Genomic DNA, 19440 nt, shown 5'->3' with positions numbered 1-19440 from the left:
TCGCCGCCGACGCCGACCCCCGCCGCCGCCACCAAATAAACAAGATATTGGGGATGTTCCCGCCCCCGGTACCCCCTGAAACCAGCGGTGGTGCTGATGAAGTGAAAATCCCGTTCATTTGGCCGCCTCCCCCAGTGATTCGCCCTCATCAGTTACCCTACTCGATGGCGGCGTTCCGGACGAATCTAGAACAGTACTGCCGGCTTACACGGTTGGAAAAAGACCGCCGAAAGAAGAAAACCCCCGACGATCTCGCTGAGTACGTCCCCGCGCCTCCCCTACCGTTCCCACCAGCTAACTTTATGCCCTACCCTTTAAAGGCATCGGAAGCCCTGTTGACTCCTCCAGAGGTGGTGGAATTGTTGTTAAACGCTAAAGATCACTTACCAAGAGTGGATATGATCTTGGCGCTGGCAGCGGGGCAGTTAGTCGACTACCATCACCAAGTAGGGGAAGAGGGGCTCGATCAGGAGTATTACGATGCCCGATTGGCTGCAAACGGACACGGACGACGTCTTAGGGGGAGAGGATTACGTGGGGACGCTGACGATATCGATTTTGACGGTATTGATACCCGAGACTATAACGAAGCCATGGGCGAAGCCAACTACAAATACGAGCCGCTAAGAGACTGGGAATACACTCAACATTATCAAAAAGTGAAGCCTGAAGCGAGTTATGAGCGTACAGGGTGGAGCCGAGGGCTGGATCTGGAGGTAGAACCCAAATTCGAACCTACTGATGAACTCCAATTATCGACTAAGGAACAAGAATTCAACTCCATAAAAGCTTCCAACCTCGCTGAACTCATTGAAAATGAACCCCAGGAGATCTCGCTGAATGCTCGTGACCAGCGACGGCTCCAATTCTCTTCGGCGTTAGACGCCCTTGACTCCCACCACGTTTCCCACAGAGACGAGTTATTCCGTCAACGTAAAGCGGAATTAATCGAAAGACTTAATAAGCTACGGTCTCTGCGTATCCACTTCCAAAACTCGGATATTCTGGACTCTGAACTCGCCAGCTATGACCGCCGTCAGCTGCTTATACGCGACATTGAGCTCATCAGAATCTGGCTAGAACGCAACTACGAGCTTCTAAAAGCCCTGGTTACTTTCTATAATGATGTTAATCGCGTCTATCGCGACTACCTCCAGCTAATGACGAACAAATTGGGTAAGCTCCACCACTTTTTCCAGTTCCAACAGCTGGTGCTCCAACACGCCGACCATTTTGATATCCGACTGAGAGACTCAGTTAAATTATACCAGGGTCAAGTGACTACCGACTACGCTGCCTTGATAAAGCTGATAGTTAAGTCTCACCCGAAAGACACTTTACAGACGGCTACCCCCGAAGCTGAAGCCGATGACGGCATTGAAAGATCAACCCTGGCATCACCGCCACCTCTGAAACAAGTATCATCATTAACTCAACTCTCTGAGAACGATACTGCCCTCGTCCATGACTATATGCCATTAATCACCCCTGCGGAATTCTCAATGATAACGGGAGATGTCGCTCGCCAACAACTGGCTAAAGGGTCCCTGCCGAATAAGCAGAACCCTAGTCTCAAACACCAGATCTTCTCGCTGTCTCTCTACGATCCGGTGACGCTGGGATCCGATACTAATGCGAGTGATCTGGTCGCGCTGCCTCCCGCCGTGGGAGTCCCCCGAAGAGGGAGACGAACGGCTACGCCAAGTGCCGCTCAGGGTGGACCTCGAGCGGCCGATGGCGTGCTGACTCAACACACGGAAGCGACGCTTTTGGCGAAGATTATGAAACATTTCGTCGGCCCCAATCAGGCTACAAATGATGAGTATAACTCGGATTTGGACCAAATGCATATCGACTCCGTGTGGCCCAAAAAATGACTCTAACAATGAAACTATGAACAGATCTTATTTTTGATTAGCTCGAGTTATCTGATTGACTCAAGACATTGATCATTACTGCCAGAAATGAATCTTAGTTACTTGTCAAACAGGGTTTGACTTGTCATGATTTCCTGAGATAGTCATTGGTTAATTGTTGCTGGAACCAAACATACGCTTCAATTGGATTGGCTAAATGAGCTTGTGGGTACCAACCCTGTATTGCTTTGGTTCTTTTACGATGATAGTGATCCAATCTAATCACTAAAAAACCATGAAGGTGATGGTAATTACCAATTGTTTAACTACTGCTTACAAATGTCACCTTCGAAGACTGACTGGTTCGACTAAATTGTGATCGATGCTAGAACCAAACGGTAATGTTGCAATCGTTAGCAGCTTCTATATAGTACAAGAACGTAACCATTTCCCAAATTTATGAGGTCATCGCGTAGACTTGATTTTACTAGCCTCTTTGATCCACTCAATCTCTGCCTAATCAATTTCCTGTGTTATCTAAGTTGACGTGGATCATCGCTCGGGGGGAGCCTCCGCATCGCGGGCGTTCCTAGATGGCCCGGGGGTGCTTCATCGGTAGTCTCCGGGGGGGGAGACACAAGCCCGCGTACGTACCTCTAAGTCCACACATATATCACCCACCCACACACATTTGGACGTTAACTACCGGAGAGATAAATTACTTACCAATATACCCTCTAAAGAAGTGAAAAATCACTAAACAAACGTGAAATATTAAACTTTACCACCACTAGATTAATACTACTACCTCAAAGTGCCGTCATCTCCTCGCTTCCCTGGGTTTTGCGTGTATTTATGGGTTCCGATTGTCGCCGCACCTTAATGTCTGTGATGGGTGCCGCCCACCCCACTTTGCCCCCAGGACATTAACCTCCGCCACCATCGCCAGCGGGAAACAGCCAATGAAAACACCCCCCAGGCCATTGAAACGTGGTAACAACCTCATCATTACCTTAACTAGGCCTCTAGTAAACCCCCCCATTCCTTTCTAGCCAATTTCGGCCATATCCGACACTATATATACGTCATCGTCTTTTTGAGTTACTTCGGTCCCCTCCTCAATTTTCCCAGTCCTGCACAGAAGCTAGGCGCACCATGGACAGTAGCGTTCCGGAGGGGACGTGCCGGGAGCCCTTTTTTTTATATAACCAGTGCCCCAGGCCCCATCCGCCAAACCTCGCTGAACTTGTGTGTTTCCCCCCCACTCCATGACCGTTTCTCGAGTAGCCAAAACGGCCCAGCTTGCCGCCCAGGCAGTGAAAACCAACCCCAACGCGTTGCGGCTGTTGCCCGGCGCCGGGGCCTACCAGTCGTTGCGGATGCTCGACCTCGCCCAGCTGCTGAAGCGGTTGCTGCTGTCGCTGCTGGGCACCAAGAAGATCACCGTAAGAGATGCGTTGAACTCGGCCATCGCCGAGGAGATGGACCGCGACCCGGACGTGTTCTTGATGGGTGAAGAAGTCGCCCAGTACAACGGTGCCTACAAGGTGCTGAGAGGGCTTTTGGACCGCTTCGGCGACAAGCGCGTCATCGACACCCCTATCACCGAAATCGGGTTCGCCGGTCTCGCCACCGGTGCCGCCTTCGCCGGGTTAAAGCCCGTGCTTGAATTCATGACGTTCAACTTCGCCATGCAAGCCATTGACCAAATCATCAACTCCGCCGCCAAGACCTTCTACATGTCGGGGGGTAAGTTGCCTTGTAACATCACTTTCAGAGGTCCCAACGGGGCTGCTGCCGGTGTCGCCGCCCAGCACTCGCAGGACTACGCCGCCTGGTACGGGTCCATCCCCGGGCTTAAGGTGTTGTCTCCCTATTCGGCGGAGGACTACCGTGGGTTGTTGAAGGCCGCCGTCAGAGACCCTAACCCCGTCATCTTCCTCGAAAACGAAATCGCCTACGGTGAAGAATTCGACATCTCCGAAGAAGCGTTGCTGCCGGACTTTGTCCTCCCCATCGGCAAGGCCAAGATCGAGCGCGAAGGTACCGACGTCACCTTGGTGTCGCACACCCGCTCGGTGATGTTCTGCTTGCAAGCCGCCGAAATCATGGAAAAGGAGTACGGCGTCTCGTGCGAAGTGGTCAACTTGCGGTCGATTAAGCCCATGGACGTGCCCCTGATCGTCGAGTCGGTGAAGAAGACCAACCACTTGGTGACGGTGGAGGCTGGGTTCCCCGCCTTCGGTGTCGGGTCGGAAATCTGCGCCCAAATCATGGAATCGGAAGGGTTCGACTACTTGGACGCCCCCGTCGAAAGAGTCACCGGGTGCGAAGTGCCTACCCCTTACGCCAAGGAACTCGAAGACTTTGCCTTCCCTGACGCCGAGGTCGTCACCCGCGCCATCAAGAAGGTGTTGTCGATGTAATGTTATAGATACGAGTGTAATACGAGAAAATGAGTCACCACTGATGAGTAGAGAGTGCTGGTAACTTGCTAAAGCAGCATTCACTAGTAATTGTATATTTATTGATGATTTTTCACGTTTTTCAGCCATGCTTATGCCAAGTTTGATTCGATTGATTTGGACTCAAATCTGAGTTTTGTTGGCCGATTTATGACCTAGATGATTGCCAACGTGGTTTCAAAGCATAATGTGCTAAACTTATTGTAGTTTGAAGCAGTTTGGCGGAATCTCATACCCACCACCCGCTTCGTAGCATGAACCAGAAATTTTTAACCGATATAAGTGGTCTTATAGTGTAGTGGTTATCACTTTCGGTTCTGATCCGAACAACCCCGGTTCGAATCCGGGTAGGACCTCTTTTTTTGCCAACACCAGCCATAAGCTAGCTAGTTTGTAGTCACCCATCACCACTGGTTGGTTAGTTCCCTTATTTTAGTCCGTTTTCTCGTTGGTCTCGCTTGTTTGAACTCCATAATTAGCTTTTTTTTTTTCTCCACTTTTGGCGAGGCCGAGCGCTTAAATTGTCCCCGACCTTAACCGGCCCACACTAGCCACACAGCAACAAGCAAACACAAAGAAGGAATATTATAAATAACTATTAAAGGGGCAACATCAAGAAAGAAAAAAAAAAGTATAGCGACACGGGCCCCGAGAACCCGTCCCTGGGCTCAAAAGACCAACACCGACCAACAACGACCCCCCAAACCTACATTCCTTTTGTCGCTGTGATCTTCGGGATCCTTTCTTGGTGTCGCTTATCTGTCATAATCACCCGCCCTCGTTCGCACTTACACAAAATAGGAATTGGCAAACGAGACCAAGCAAGATAGAGACCAAGCAAATAAACCAAACTAAAGCACTCTCAAAATAACACTATGCCTAAACCACAACCTAAACAACACTATATCTCCTATTTACCGCAACTTAGTGCATTTCTCTAGTGGTATGGTTGTTGGTCGACTGGTCGTGTTCGCGGTTCCCCTCAGCGCGGGGCTGCCTGACCGCAACGCCGCCCGCCGAAACCGTGCTAGAAATCGGCCAACATTCGCACCGCTCGCGCTCGAACTTTACCACCCCTACCAAACCCTCTGGTGCGCCGAACTCTCCCCGAACCCGCTCTCCGTCCCGCGTTCCCCATCTGACCCTTTCTGTTTACCTGACCCGAGACGCTTTTTGCTGATTCTCCTAAATATACCCTTAGACCCTGGTTGTTCAACTGCTAGTGGGTCTTGTTTTGCCGTGTACGAGAGAATCATCAAAAATGGACTTGTTGGTGCTGAAGCCGACCCACGGCGCCCTCTGCGCTGTCGGAATCGGCCTGACCCCTCGCTGGAGCCCGCCCCAAATCGCTCTGGCGCCAGCCCACCACGTCACCCGTCTCCTCGTCGGCAACACCCCTCAGGGGCAGTGGCTCGCGGTGGTGAGGGCCCACGGGTTGATCCAGCTCTACCAGCGGCAGATCGACGACTACGTCCTCTATAAGGAGTGGAAAAACGCCACGGTAAAGCCGTCAGACAATATCGTCGCCGTCGGCTTCGTCGCCGCCCGCTTCCTCTACTCTTGCTCCGCCGACGGCAAATTCGTCGTCCGCGACTTGGTCAACGACGACGCCGACGAAAGCTGTCGTGTCTACCACGTCAGCGGTCCCGTACTGGCGGTGGACGTCGCCTACTCCGATGCGGGGCGCCTGTTCACCGTGGCCACCGCGGGCAAACACAACGAGCTCAGCGTGTATACCATCGAGCTGACGCCGGCGCCAGCCCCCGACACCGCCAAACACAACTTTAACGGAGCTGCCCGCCTCGACTGGGATAGCTACCACCACATCAACTTGCTGTCCGTTGATTTGCCCCGCGGCCGCTGGAGACGGCTGCTGGGCTCGGCCCTAGCCCTGAACTTGCTCATTGCCCGCTGGCACGCCCTGACCAGCCCCAAAGACTACTTGTACACCTGTCTGCCCCACGACACCCTCAGCTGCTGGATCTCGCTGGTGGTGATGGTTGGCGGCGGCACTGTGGCTTGTGGCACGCAAATGGGCGAGCTTGTGGTGTATAACCACAGTGGCAGTCTCCGCACTCCCACCCACCGCGTCAAATTGCTGCTGTTTGGCCTCGAAGTGAAACCAGCAGCCAACCACGCCCCACCCACCGATTTGGTGTACTTCACTGACGGGATGGCGTTAGCCGGAGTCATCGACATCTCCCGTATGGAAATCATCCAAAAGTTTGACATTTCCTCGGTATTTTCCGGCCCCATCGTCGACTGGCACGTCTACCGTGGCGTCCACCGCAACCAGCCGTGGTTCATGGTGGCGCTGGCCATGGACAATACTGTCGCCGTACTCCTGTTCACCATCCACCTGAAACTCCCGCAAGTGAAATGGCAAGTCGGCTGCGACACGACGGTGCCGCTGGTGTGTGTTTCGTGTCCTCCCAACCAGGTGTACAATAAGCTTATGGGAGTGTTTGAACTGGCCACCCCCGCCATCGAGCCTCACCTCCCTCGCCGCCGCCAACTGGCCCCCGCCCTGGCGCTTCTGGAGACCCACGTGGCTGCGTCGGCTTCGGCTACCACTACGTCGCCGTTCGTCACCTCCTCCACTTTAGTCGGCGGTGGTGCCCACGACCTGCCCAAGCGCAAGTTGGCGGATAAGGTGCGCCCGTTGAAGAAGAAAAAGCTCCATGAGTTGCCCGTCACCATAGATAGCCCCCGGGAGACGAAGGTCGCCGCGTGTGACGCGTCCAAGTTGGTAACGTAGGGTGTCGAAAGTATCCCTTGTAAGATAGCTATGATGAATGAACATGATGAATACCCAGTAAAACGGCAAAAAGGAAAGTGAGGCAGACAGGATTTGAACCTGCAACCCTTCGATCTGGAGTCGAAAGCTCTACCGTTGAGCCACTGCCCCATTCCTGATTTGGGAGGCGTGGGGTGGGCTCACTAGGATTTAGCTGAAGGCATATATCCGGCTTTGTAGACGTTTCTACGCATAATTAACTTATCTACTGATGTTAATAAGCGTCCGTCATTGGTGTCGCACTTAAATTTGTCTAATTTTCCATCACAAAACATCTTATCTCCCACCATAACCGACCCCGCTCATCTCGCACCATCACATCACAAACCCACCACTAATGCCTCGAATAAGTGGAGAAACCCTTCGCGAAGACGACGATGACGAATCATCGCGACAATCCCCATCAAATGCCAATAGTGTCAATGCATCGCTGACCTCTCACGGCCCGTCGCTGTCCCGCTCTTCCCCGGATATTGCCGATACCACCGATTTGGCTCTGGTGTTCACTGCCGGCAGTGACGACACTCTAGTCGACCAGATCACCGTTTTCGGTATTCCCGTGCTGCAATTCAATTGTATTAAGCTGTGCCCCATCGTCTCCCAGCGACTACAAGGCGGTGCCTATTTATACCCACTGAACCAAGCCGTCCTTAATGGTGACCCATACATCGTTCACACGAAATGGGGGCTGATCTTCAAACCTGGCTTTATGCTGATGGTGTTTCCTGATAAGCAAGTGGCGTGTAAAGTCTATTTCAAGCTGGTGAGTGTGTGGATGCTGTATTACCGTTTGGAGTTTGGTGGTGGTGAAGACGTCTATCTCTACTGTAATAGTTCCAATACGGCGACAGTAGACTTTGTTCTCAGAGGTACTAAACTCCGAGTGATGGGGTTGGCTGGTGGTCTGCTTGGTTCTCGCGGTCGTCTTAGAGTGATGATATTGCGTCCTGATTCTCCTACACTAAACGCTAATGTTGTCGACAAACGGCCTCAGTTTATTCAAAATGAGCTTTACGATGCCGTGGCCACGCAAAACCGTGTCAAGATCGCTGAGTGTGTCGCTGACGCCTCTCCTCTTGTAAATGTCCCCGTGGCCAGTTTTGTCGACGATGAAGGTAAATTAGGTAAATTTATCCGTCACGGCTACGTCAAATGTTTTAGCTGTGGCGACGAAGAATTGGAAAAGCAATTGATGGCAGCGTTATTGGTGATCAGAGAACAAGAAAACCGCAAATTCAGAGGCAGTAACCCCCCTTCCAAGAGGGACTGAAAGTGATCTAATGACGACTTCGTTTGACTTGCTCAAAGCATAATATTGCAACACTTTGACCAATTTGTTCAAGCTGATGACCTTTGAATCTTTAGCGAGACATCACAAAGAATCCACTATATCAATTTTCAAATACGTAATAGAACTAAAATCAAAGACGCTTGAATAAAACATTTTTATCCACGTAATAGTTTGTATGAGTTTTATCTTTCGTCCAGGATTTTCTGTGATATTTTTGTATATTTGAAAATTTCATGAGCAATTGCAGTTACCTCGAGGAAACTACTGATGAACATCAGGTTCGACTCCTAACAACAACTATTCCTCTAACTACTCAAATACTCATACTAGGTCGTGTCATTCATCATATATCTCTATCTTTTTCACCGTTGTTCCGATATGGTATGCAAATTGGCCCCCAGCAAGTTATGGTGGTGGGTGAACTTAGGGTCCAACGTGAACGGGAGCGGCGGCAAGTCGTGCGACTTCCACAGCCCCGTGTTGTCGTCGCCTTCATCTTCTTCAGTCACCGAGGCAAACGAGTTTTGCAGCCGTAACAGCGTCGCCCGACTCGTCAGTCTCAGTCTCTCCATGGCGCTGGTGGCTTTTTTATAGAACGTCACTGTCTTCAGCGCCGTCTCGATCTTATTCAGCGGGTAGCGGGCGTCCACCAATGCCTTGATCGGCTTATTTTTGTACAGGTTCAGCCTAAAGAACCCCAGCAGCGGCAGCGTCACTTGCGACGAGGTGCGCTCGTGCTCTTCAAAGTCGAAATCTTCAGGAAGCTGGTTGATTTCATCGATTAAATCTTCTCCCAAGTCGTCCAGCACTGCCCGCTTAGTAAAACTGGCGTGGGTCATCGGCAGTTGTGCCAGTGCTGGTGGTGGCAATGGAGGCAGTTCCGCCATCAGCGTAGGCTGTTGCTCATCTTCGTACCACAGGTACCGTTTTCTTGGGTCCAGAGTCAGGGTGACGGTGGACAGCGTTGGTTTACGCTCTAACGGTTGCTGTGTGGTGCGAGTATGCTTTTCCAGTTTCCGCTTTTTCAACTGGACTTCAGCAGCGGCGGCTTCGTCAGGCGGTAACAGGAAGTCTAGCGTTGCCAACGTGCTCATCATGTTCAGAATCAGGTCACGCTTATTCATCCCCATTGACGATACCAGAGCTCTGCGATTATCAGGGACCAGCAGCAGCAGCAGCAGTGGTTTCTTGGGTGATTCATCGAGCCGTTGGCCAATAGCGTCGAGGGTCAGCATCATCGCCATGATCAGCAGGCGGTGGTCCAGGGCCAGTCCCGGTGGGAGCAGCGTCTCCAACTGGTTAAGCAAGTCCATCATGTTGAGGATCAGTTTCCGTTTATCATCAGTCAGAGTCGCCCCACTATCGATGGTCAGCTCTAGCGTACCTAAAAGCTCCATCATTTGGTTCACCAGTCGACGGGCTTCGCTGGGACTGCGTTTGGTATTTTCCGAGTTCAAATCACGCTGGGGACTATTAAACTCATCGTACAGCAGCGGCAGCAGGAACTGGCCCTGGCCGTGCCGAAATCTCTCCACAGAAATTTCCAAAATGGTCAGTTGGGCCAGTTGACGACGCAGCAGCGGCGTATTTTGAGATTGTCGCGACTCGGTAAACAGCTCGTACTGGTTCACTTTATCGATAACGTTAATATTCTCTGGAATCAGGTCGTGGAAACTGCGGAATAAACCGGGAGTTCGAAACGGCAGGTGGTCTAAGTCGAGAGTATCACCATTCTGAACTGCAAGAAGGAACAGCTGGTGGTGGCGGTGCCACGCTTGTGGGGTATCGGGAGCCAGCCCCCGACGACGTCTCACTTTAACGGTACCAGCCACTGAGGGAGGAAATAACGCGACTTGAGGCAGCAGTTGAGGATCGTCCAAGTCAGGAGGAGCAAGTTGTTCGAGTAAACGAGGTGGAGTAACGGCGAAATTTGAAGTATCAACGGAATCACCCCGGTTAAGTGAACTGCCTTGACGATCACTGCGAGGCAGGGGACCCATATCGAGGTAGTTCTGGAGAATATCGTCGCCATACGACAGTTCCAGGTCCTCCCCCGTTGACGAATTGCCACGACTAAGCTGGGGTACCCCCACAATAGACGGACGGAGTCTGGGAGGAGGCTCAAGCGAGTCTAAGTTGGGGTGGTGGTGGGAAGCAGTCGTAGGAGTAGTCGCTTCCTTTTTCTCCTGGTGGCACGGTATACGTTTCTCCAGAGCGTGAAACGCTTCCTCCTCGTCCTTCAGCTTATACAGGTTATCAGTATAGCTGTGGTCGTCTCCCACCGTCGGTGGTTTCGGCTCAAACTCGGCCTCAGCGTAATCGTCAACGTCATAGTCATCGTTATAGTCCATGCCGTCTTCTTCATCAAACCCTAACGCATCATTGTACCCCACTTCTTCTTCGTCAAGGGCATCGTTATACCCAACTTCGCCATCACCGTCATCGTCGTCATCATAGCCATTATTCTCATAGTCGTAATCACTAAATTCATCCACTTCGTAGCCAAGATCGTGCTCATTGAAGGTGTTGTTGATGGGAGGAGGGGTGGGTAAGTCCTTAGTCGGGTTGATCGTTTTATAATACTTCACTGAAGTGTTACGACCACCGATGTTATCCTTGATAAAGGAGAACTGCAGCGAGTTTGAGTCGTCCAGATGGTCTAAATCCAGCAGATCAACCTCCTCTTCCTCCTGAATATCGTCATCACGTACAAGGGGCTGAGGACCAGGGAACGAGTGTACCGTCAGCGGTGTTGATAGATGACTGGGGAGCAGACTAATCGAAGTTCTACCGCCAGTATCTTCAAGGTCACGAGAGTCCAGCGACTTACGGACATATTCGCGTGAGTCTTGAGACCGTCTTGGGTCGACAAACTCGCGTGAATCGGCTGATTTGCGAGGATCAGTAAACTCTCGAGAATCAGATGACTTTCGAGGATCAACGTAATCTCGTGAATCAGATGACTTTCGAGGATCAACGTAATCTCGAGAATCTAACGAATTGCGCAATTCCTTATAGTCTGGTCGTGATTCCAGTGACTTGCGTGAATCAACATAGTCTTGTAATTTCCGAGTCTCCAGTACTTTTCTTGGCTCCCCGTAGTCTCTTGATGCCGATGATTCACGAGTTTCTGATACTTTGCGTGGATCGACGTAGTCTCGAGACTCTGAAGACTTGCGAGAATCACCATACTCTCGAGATTCCAGCGTCCGTCTAGGATCAACGAAATCCCTACTTTCCAGAGTCTTTCTCGATTCCGAAGACGGTCGAGGCTCCCACTTATCACCATATAATCTGGGACTCATGGCATTATCGTGATTGACGGCTTTAAAGTTCAGTTCCACCAAATCTAATGCTGGGGGTTTCAGGGGCCGTGGCGGGTCAGGCGACCCCTGGGGGGTTGGCGGTAATGGTTTCGAGCTATCAAACTGGATGGGCGGTTTCAATCTCCGCTTCTTTTTCCGTTTCTTTTTAGTATTATCAAGGGTAGACTGGATTGACCGTTGCGATTCACCCAGACGGCGGGGAGGCTCGGGAGCGTCTCGAGGGGCATCAAAGTTGGACATCAGCAGTCGGGGAGGACCAATGGGACCACTGATGATATATTTCTTTCCAGCAACTGGTTTCTTGGGTAAGGCCAGAGTTGGTGGTGGTGGTCCCGCCATCCCCTTTATCACTTCAAACCCTTTATTACTGCGTCCAGTGACTCGTGGCAGCACTTTAAACGTATCCTCCTCACTCGATTTAGCCGGACTAGCGCCAATTAGCGGCAGGCGGCGCAGTTCATACATTAAGCTCAGAGTATGGCTATCGTTGGAAACCACGCGAGAAAACGACAGCGGCCGCAGCCGCAGCCGTCGGTTCTCCTCCAGGTACCGACTCGGCTCGATCTTACGTGCCTCCGGCGACGTTTTCGGTCCAAACAAGTTGCGTATGGGCGTAAGCAACTTTTTCGGCAGCAGCTTCAGCTGAGTCGTACTGGCGACGTTTTGCGGGTTTTGGAAGCTCTTGGGCGAGCCAAACAGCAGTACTTGCGCCACCACTGGCAGCGAGACCGGGGTGTGCTGGGAGTGGCCGCTGGCTCGAGACATCACCGGCTGGAGATCGCGGGTCATGGGGTTATTCGGGGGCGCCCCCTGGAGGTCGATGGCCAACGCGTCGTCGATCAGCTGGCCCAGGTCGTTGCGGCGGTGTCTGATAAACGACCTCATGCTCTGGGAACGACGTAAGGAGGGCTGGCGGGGGGGCAAACACTGGTGCCGTGATTAAGCTCTCTTGACAGTGCGGGCACGAGATCAAGCGCGCAGCCTAAAAATAGAAGACGAGACTTTTGGGAGTAGATATTGAGGGTATAGTTTAAGTTGTTGTTACATGTTTCACAGTTTGTTTCACAGTTTGTTTCACAGTTTGTTTCACAGTTTGTTTCACAGTTTGTTTCACTCTTTTCATTTTATAGATCATTTGGTGGTATTTGATAGAATTCATGGAGAGGACGGGGCGGAGGTGATTTCGAGGGGACGCGGTGGGTCGCGTCGAGATTAGTGCGATCACCCCATCAGATAAGCGTGACTTTAGCGCAAGGAATATAAAGTGGGAAATCAAATAATTGTGATGTAGTTAACGACAGCGAAACCAGTGGATTCTAGTTATGGACTAGTTTGGTTTGATTACTGAGTTTTTTGGTGACTACTGTGGGAGTGGTCGACTACGCCGACGCGGGTGCCCCTGGGGGTGTCCGGCACACAAATGCTCGCTTGCCAGGGTCCAGGAGGCACAAACGCAGCCACACCAAAAACTAGCGGTAACTCCAAGCGATGACAACTGACAGACACGATTACCACCGGTGACAATCAGATTCGACGAAGCACAATTGGGTACGGTAGATTGGTACAGTTTGGTGTAAGAGTAGGGTCGCTGGTGGCCAGTATCCTAAGGGTACCGGTGGATTCGAGGTTCCAGTTTGGTCTAGAGTCTATTCATTAGGTTATTGTGGCTAGGCTATAACTAGAGACTTCTATTGAACATGTGTTTGGCCCAATCCTTGAGTCAAAGCCAATGAATGTGGAAGAGTCCAGATTACAACGCTATCAAAAATGGATCCATTCCCGATTAAACAGACTATATCAACCACTACGCTTGGATAGACAATAAGTTTTTTTGAAAAAGGGCTGCTTCATCACTACCACTACTCCAGTATACCCACAATTAGGTTTCCGTGGAGCATCTCTTAGATATACGTTTATGATTGATATTCATCTGTGATACTTTAACCAATGTTGAGGATAAACGTTGATCTGTGAGTGGTGGTTACAGTAGTTGTTCATTATCGTGGTCTATTTACAAATTTTAAGCCTTCTTCGCTTCACGTCTCAGTTTAACGGCGTCGGCGAGCGTTTGCAACACCTTCTCGGTGTCGTCCCAGCCGATACAGGCGTCGGTGATCGACACCCCGTACTTCAACCCTTCCTTACCTTCTTCAGGCACGTCTTGACGGCCTTCACCAAGGTTAGATTCAATCATCAACCCACACACGTTGCGTTCGCCGTTAGCGATTTGGCGGGCGACTTCGGCAGCCACCTTAGGCTGGTTATTATGGTTCTTTAACGAATTACCGTGGGAGCAGTCGACCATAATCTTAGGACCCAGCAGACCATCGGCTTCAACCACTTTTTGCTTAACTAATTCCGCTTGAGTGGCAGCAATCAGGGCCTCGTCGTAGTTGGTCCCGGTCTTACCACCTCTAAGAATGACAAAGCAGTCCTTGTTACCTTCAGTACCAACGATAGCGACGACACCAGGTTTAGTCACTGAAAGGAAATGGTGAGGGTGCAGAGCCGCTCTCAACGCGTCGATGGCAACGCCTAAAGTACCATCAGTCCCATTCTTGAACCCAACGGGGAACGATAACCCCGACGCCAATTCCCGGTGCAATTGCGACTCGGTGGTTCTGGCACCAATGGCACCTACGGAAAACAAATCCGATAAAAATTGGGGCAGAATCGTGTCCAACATCTCCGAAGCAATGGGCAATTTCTCCGTCAATTCGCAGAACAAACCGCGAGCAATTCTGAGCCCCTTGTTGATCTGGAACGAACCGTCGATCTCGGGGTCATTAATGAGCCCCTTCCAACCCACGGTGGTGCGTGGTTTTTCCAAATACGCTCTCATCACCACCAAAAGCTCCCCCTTATGCTTTTGTGCTTCTTCATACAACTTAGCAGCGTACTCTCTGGCGGCCTTAGGATCATGGATCGAACAGGGGCCAATCACCACTAACAACCGGTCGTCTTTGCCAGCCAAAATGGCACAAGCGTCCTCTCTCCCCTGGCGGATCACCAGCTTCAGTTGTTCCAGCAACGGGAACTCGTGCTGCAATAAATCGGGGGGAGTGAGCGGGTCGTAGCCGCGGATTCTCCAGTCCTCCATTCGCGTTCTGTCGCCCACGTGTTCGTTGGTAATGAACATAACTGATCAAATTGGTGTATAACTGTGTGGTGGTGGTGGTCGCAGCCTTTTTACGTTATCTTCCCCTCTGAGTCATCGTCCTGCAGGCAGTGCAGCCAGCACCTCCCCAATGGAGGGTAACCGCCTCCAGTTGACTCATAAATACAGCTCTATGCAATGTCAGAAGTGTGAGGATTATATTGGTGTAATTTGATTAGGGGGTTGCCATACATTTTTGGCTATTTTGAAACAGTCTTCCTTGTGGGATTTGCTCATCGAATGACGACAAGTTCCTTTTCTTTTTTTCAGCATGCCGTTACCGGCCCTGGCCCCCCCGCACCACAGCGATACGCGGCATTTTTTACCGCGACGTTACATTAATATACGAGTGGGAAGTACAGGATAATATTCATGAAAAGCAGATTAGTTGAGTTTACACTCTATGATATTCGTTTGAGTAGGATTCTATAGTCAACTGTAAAATTCTATACGTCGCCTGTTTGGTTCTAGCATCATATGTCAACCAAATGTTAGGCAAATGTCAGCCTCGTAAAGGCATATGGCAAGCGCTAAGGAACAATCCTCACGGTGACTAGTCACGACTAGTGGCCAAAATGCTGTAACTAGCGCTTACGTTTATTGCTGGAACCAGTATTACCATTACCACCCCCACCATAGGCTAACCACTTAATAGAGACCAACACCATTCCAATGTGCTTAATTCCAACCCCAAATGATCAGTTACCCCTCACACTACCCCTCCCCCCCCCTCCCACCACTTTACTCTATCATTCACCCAATCCACCCAATTCTTTCGTTTCCATTGATTAAACCGTATATCCTCTCTCACCCCACAAACCAAACCTCATACAACTCCCCCACTCCCCTACTTTACCTTTTCAAACAAGTAGATGTACCCATTGTTGCGAATATCTTCAGGGTCACCCACGGCGACAGTATCGTCGGTGATCTCCACCACTTTTTCATCATTATACAACACCCATTTTTCGGTACCATCAACAATTTGACGAATAAACACCACGTAGTGACCCGTATGAGGCAGCGTACCTTTATGACACACCACTGCTTTCACGCGGTATTGTCCCGCACCCGGATCTTGACCTTGAAGCGCTAATCTGAGTTCACGGCACTCAGCGGCGACGTCTCTTTGAGGTTTACCTTCGTCGATAACGCCATCATCATCAGGGTGAGCGAATAACCATTCCACCGCGGCGTTCGCATCGTTACCATTCAAATAAAGCGCCTTGGTGGCAAGCTGTTGCGAGAACCCCATCGAACTGACGGTAGCCACTAATTCAGCATCCACTTGAGGACCACCAGAACCGCTAGAAGCGTTCTTACTCAAGTCCAACGGTTGATCAATATCGGGGTCGTCCATATGGGCTAAGATCCAGTTCATGGCGGCCTCAGCATCGGCGTTACCGGTATGGTATAACCCTTTAATACACCGCGGTTCAGGGAACCCCATCGCCGTAAGCATGCTGAGAGCATCCGCCAGGGGCAAGAACTCAGGCACAGAGTCGTCTTTAGCTCCAGAAGCTACGGGAGCGAGCTCAACTTCATCTTCGGCCATGGCGGGGGCAGCAAAGTTGGTGACATCTAGGGTATAAGGCACGGCAATGGGAGTTTCCACTTTGACGGGGACCCAGTTTTCAAGGGCTATCCGTTGAGCTGCAACCACTAAATAGTCAGGGAAAGTGACAAACCCCTTGGCAGTAATGGCAGTGGTAGACTGCTTACAATGGTCACAGTGGAATCCTTCAATGGTTTCTGGGGTCAGAAGTTCCGTAAAGCCATCGACTAAACCACGATTCTCCCCCTTAACGATGGGGACCATCACTGTATCCACCAATTCCTCAGTAATGCGGCCATGGCGACAGGCAGTACACACCACTTTTTGACCCCACAAAAACTTCAAAGGACGGTTAAGCTCGAGCCCCCACTGTTTGTCGACGGTATCCACCAAGTAGGTCAAGAATTCGTAGGCGTCCTGTTGTTTCATCGTCTGGAACTCCGGGTGGTTGGCCCCGATAAGCTGTTTGAACTGGTGGGGCTTAATCCCCGCCTGGTAGTTCTCAGGAGGCACGGGGACCAGGAACCGACCGTTCCACAACCCATCATACAACTTATACAATTGTGTGGGCAAATCGTGGGCGGGATCGCTGACCATAGTGTCAAACTCAAGTTTCAGAAAGAACTGGCGGTAGTGCTCGGTAGAGTATAATAACTGCACCACTGAATTTAAATAGCACAGATTGCCCAAATTGGCCATCCCCGTGAAGTCCTTACCGAATACTGGTGGGTATTTAGCGCCATCAGCCCCGTCCAACGAGAAATCCCATTTGAGGTTTTGTTCGATGTTCAACTCCACCAACAGCTTTTCCGTGGCGTTTGTATCGGCTAGATTGATCCCAAAAGTGGCGAGCCACTCGCCAATACGGGGTACTTTCACTTCGTCGTTACACTGGTAGCAGTAGGCGTCGTAGCCGCCACTGGCGCTAAGCAGGCCCAATTTGACGGCGACGGGATGTTTGGTGGTTTCATAGTGGGCTAATGCGTGAGAGTTACCCGGTAAGTCCAGACCAAACTGCTGGCGGCCACAACCAAGGGTACCACACTCCAAACAGATCCACAAGTTTTGCGTCAAATCACACTGGCCACAGTGTTTTAACGACGGCAACGGCTCAATGGGGTGTTGGACAATGTCGATGGAGTGAGGACAGACGCCGATTTCGTGTTCCCACGTCAGAATCTCGTCCTGGCGCGTGCTCAGCTTCGCCTCAATAATCAGGGCCACAAGCCGTTGAAACGGCTCCGAAAGGTCCAGGAGAGGGAAGTATTGGTCAGTTTCCGCATCGTAAACACGGTACAAATAGTCCCACACGTCTTCATCGGCAATATCTTTCACGGCAAGCTTCTGGAGCTTGGCGGGCTTCTCGCCGTCGCCACCAGCACCCACAAGCGCCAGCGGCGCCTCGGGCTTACGCTGTTTGCGGATATTCAAATAGTAGCGGTTCCCCGTCCGGGCATAGTTGTCGCCAGTGAAATTGTTTTGGCTGGTTCGGGCGTAGCCCCGGTAAGTGATGACGTCGACGTCGAGCCCTTCGGCGTTCAGCTCGGGGGTGTCGAACGTGAACATGCACTCGTCCTTGTAGACGGGGGTATTAGCAGGCACCTGAGTCGCCGCCTGCGGAGGGAGATCAATCATGATTAGTGTGGGTGGTGTATGAGTTGAGGTGGAGGCGGTATGAAGGCGGGGGGTTAGTTAGACGCGGTGGCGCGTGGCGAAGGGATGGCGACGTGGGTGGTGAGAGTACTACAAATAGGGAATTAGCAGGTTGATCTATGAATAAATGTTTGGTATCAAATGACAATAATTCTTGATTTTGTTTTATATTTTGGGGGTGGGTGTGTATGTGTGGGGAAGCTTACGGTGAGAACAATAAGATCGAAGGAGAAGCGTGAGATCAAATGAGGAAAGAAATAATTGTAGTATTCAATTGATGGCGGAAATGATGATTGCAATGGCAGTGACACTTGTGGTATCAGTTTTCAATATGGTTTGAGAAAGGAGGATGGATGGTGCTACACTTGATTATCAGCCATCACTAGGAGGGAGCGCTACTGCCCTACAGCCATCACTTTAAATGAGTAAATTTTGTTGCCACAACCAATCATTAGATATTACTTTGACCTAGGTGCATTACTACACCTACTTATCAGATATTACTTTGATTTAGTCGAAGTACCGTTCGTTAGCCATTTCCATCTAGTCGAAGCAGGGTCTCAAACAAGGCTAATATTTCAATTTAAAGAGTTCGGGACTCCAAAAAAACCACCCAGTAGCCATCACTTTGGTCTAGTAGCACAATTTTTATTTGTTCCAGCCAATTTCACAATCTCATCTTGCTGGAGTCCCATGTGGTACGAGAAAATATCTACAAAAGCCTAGAAATAATCGTAAAACTAGGGAAGCAAACTAGCCCCCCCCAGCATCAACCTCAACAATAAAATACGTAGCCTCACGTCCCGCCGGGGGGTTGCTTTCCTGGCCAAGCCACCACGCAAATGGTGGGGTTTTTCGGAACGAACGGCTGAATGACCCTTGATTAATTACGATAGCAACGCCCGATTACCACCAGGCATAGAGCATGGCCACAGCTGGAAAGAGGGAGGTAAAAGAATCGAGTAATGCTTCGGATTGTGTTACATTGATAGGTGTGTAACTCCCTGACCCGTGGTGACCGGTGCCGACGCTTCCGGTGACGGCACCAAGTTTCCGACACACGCACCCGAGCCAGGGGCTACCTTCGAGTAGTCACCGCCATGCTACCAGTGGTAATACCACCGATTAGCTCTGCCGTTAATTTGCCCCGAATCGGTCTCTCCCTGGCCTGCAGTAGCCGTTGGGGAGAGCCCAAAAGGGCCTGGACACAAAAACGGCTCCCTGCCAATTAAGCTACGCGCCTGTCATTGACGCTGCCGGCGCTAGGGGTCGTCGGGCCATCACCTAGCAACCAGCTGTGGGTATGCACATAATAATCGTTTCGTGTAAATGTGGCAAGT

At 50.9% G+C, this 19440-nt stretch overlaps 7 protein-coding genes across 7 annotated transcripts; 4 read left to right on the top strand and 3 right to left on the bottom strand. All coding sequences in view use genetic code 12, as the record gives it.

The window, feature by feature from the left end:
* Positions 1-53: 53 nt before the first annotated feature.
* Positions 54-1877, top strand: FGR47 (Fgr47p; the record flags this gene model as incomplete). Its single annotated transcript, XM_034158783.1, has 1 exon — positions 54-1877. One exon carries the CDS (start codon positions 54-56, stop codon positions 1875-1877), a length of 1824 nt encoding a protein of 607 aa, XP_034009439.1.
* Positions 1878-3124: 1247 nt separating this feature from the next.
* On the top strand, positions 3125-4282 carry PDB1 (pyruvate dehydrogenase (acetyl-transferring) subunit E1 beta; the record flags this gene model as incomplete). The annotated part of the gene is made up of 1 exon (XM_034158782.1): positions 3125-4282. The coding sequence occupies one exon, from the start codon at positions 3125-3127 to the stop codon at positions 4280-4282; it is 1158 nt and encodes a 385-aa protein (XP_034009438.1).
* A 1300-nt stretch (positions 4283-5582) lies between these two features.
* On the top strand, positions 5583-7079 carry DIURU_005763 (uncharacterized protein; the record flags this gene model as incomplete). The annotated part of the gene is made up of 1 exon (XM_034158781.1): positions 5583-7079. The coding sequence occupies one exon, from the start codon at positions 5583-5585 to the stop codon at positions 7077-7079; it is 1497 nt and encodes a 498-aa protein (XP_034009437.1).
* Positions 7080-7455: 376 nt separating this feature from the next.
* Positions 7456-8388, top strand: DIURU_005762 (uncharacterized protein; the record flags this gene model as incomplete). Its single annotated transcript, XM_034158780.1, has 1 exon — positions 7456-8388. The coding sequence occupies one exon, from the start codon at positions 7456-7458 to the stop codon at positions 8386-8388; it is 933 nt and encodes a 310-aa protein (XP_034009436.1).
* A 383-nt stretch (positions 8389-8771) lies between these two features.
* DIURU_005761 (uncharacterized protein) lies at positions 8772-12620 on the bottom strand (the record flags this gene model as incomplete). The annotated part of the gene is made up of 1 exon (XM_034158779.1): positions 8772-12620. The coding sequence occupies one exon, from the start codon at positions 12618-12620 to the stop codon at positions 8772-8774; it is 3849 nt and encodes a 1282-aa protein (XP_034009435.1).
* Positions 12621-13755: 1135 nt separating this feature from the next.
* On the bottom strand, positions 13756-14874 carry ARO3 (3-deoxy-7-phosphoheptulonate synthase; the record flags this gene model as incomplete). The annotated part of the gene is made up of 1 exon (XM_034158778.1): positions 13756-14874. One exon carries the CDS (start codon positions 14872-14874, stop codon positions 13756-13758), a length of 1119 nt encoding a protein of 372 aa, XP_034009434.1.
* An 865-nt stretch (positions 14875-15739) lies between these two features.
* On the bottom strand, positions 15740-18082 carry DIURU_005759 (ubiquitin-specific protease; the record flags this gene model as incomplete). Its single annotated transcript, XM_034158776.1, has 1 exon — positions 15740-18082. One exon carries the CDS (start codon positions 18080-18082, stop codon positions 15740-15742), a length of 2343 nt encoding a protein of 780 aa, XP_034009433.1.
* Between the last annotated feature and the right edge of the window lie 1358 nt (positions 18083-19440).

Source organism: Diutina rugosa (assembly GCF_008704595.1).
Source record: "Diutina rugosa strain CBS 613 chromosome Unknown scaffold64_size61128, whole genome shotgun sequence".
NCBI lineage: Eukaryota > Fungi > Ascomycota > Pichiomycetes > Serinales > Debaryomycetaceae > Diutina > Diutina rugosa.
This window is presented reverse-complemented; position numbering and strand designations above follow the sequence as displayed.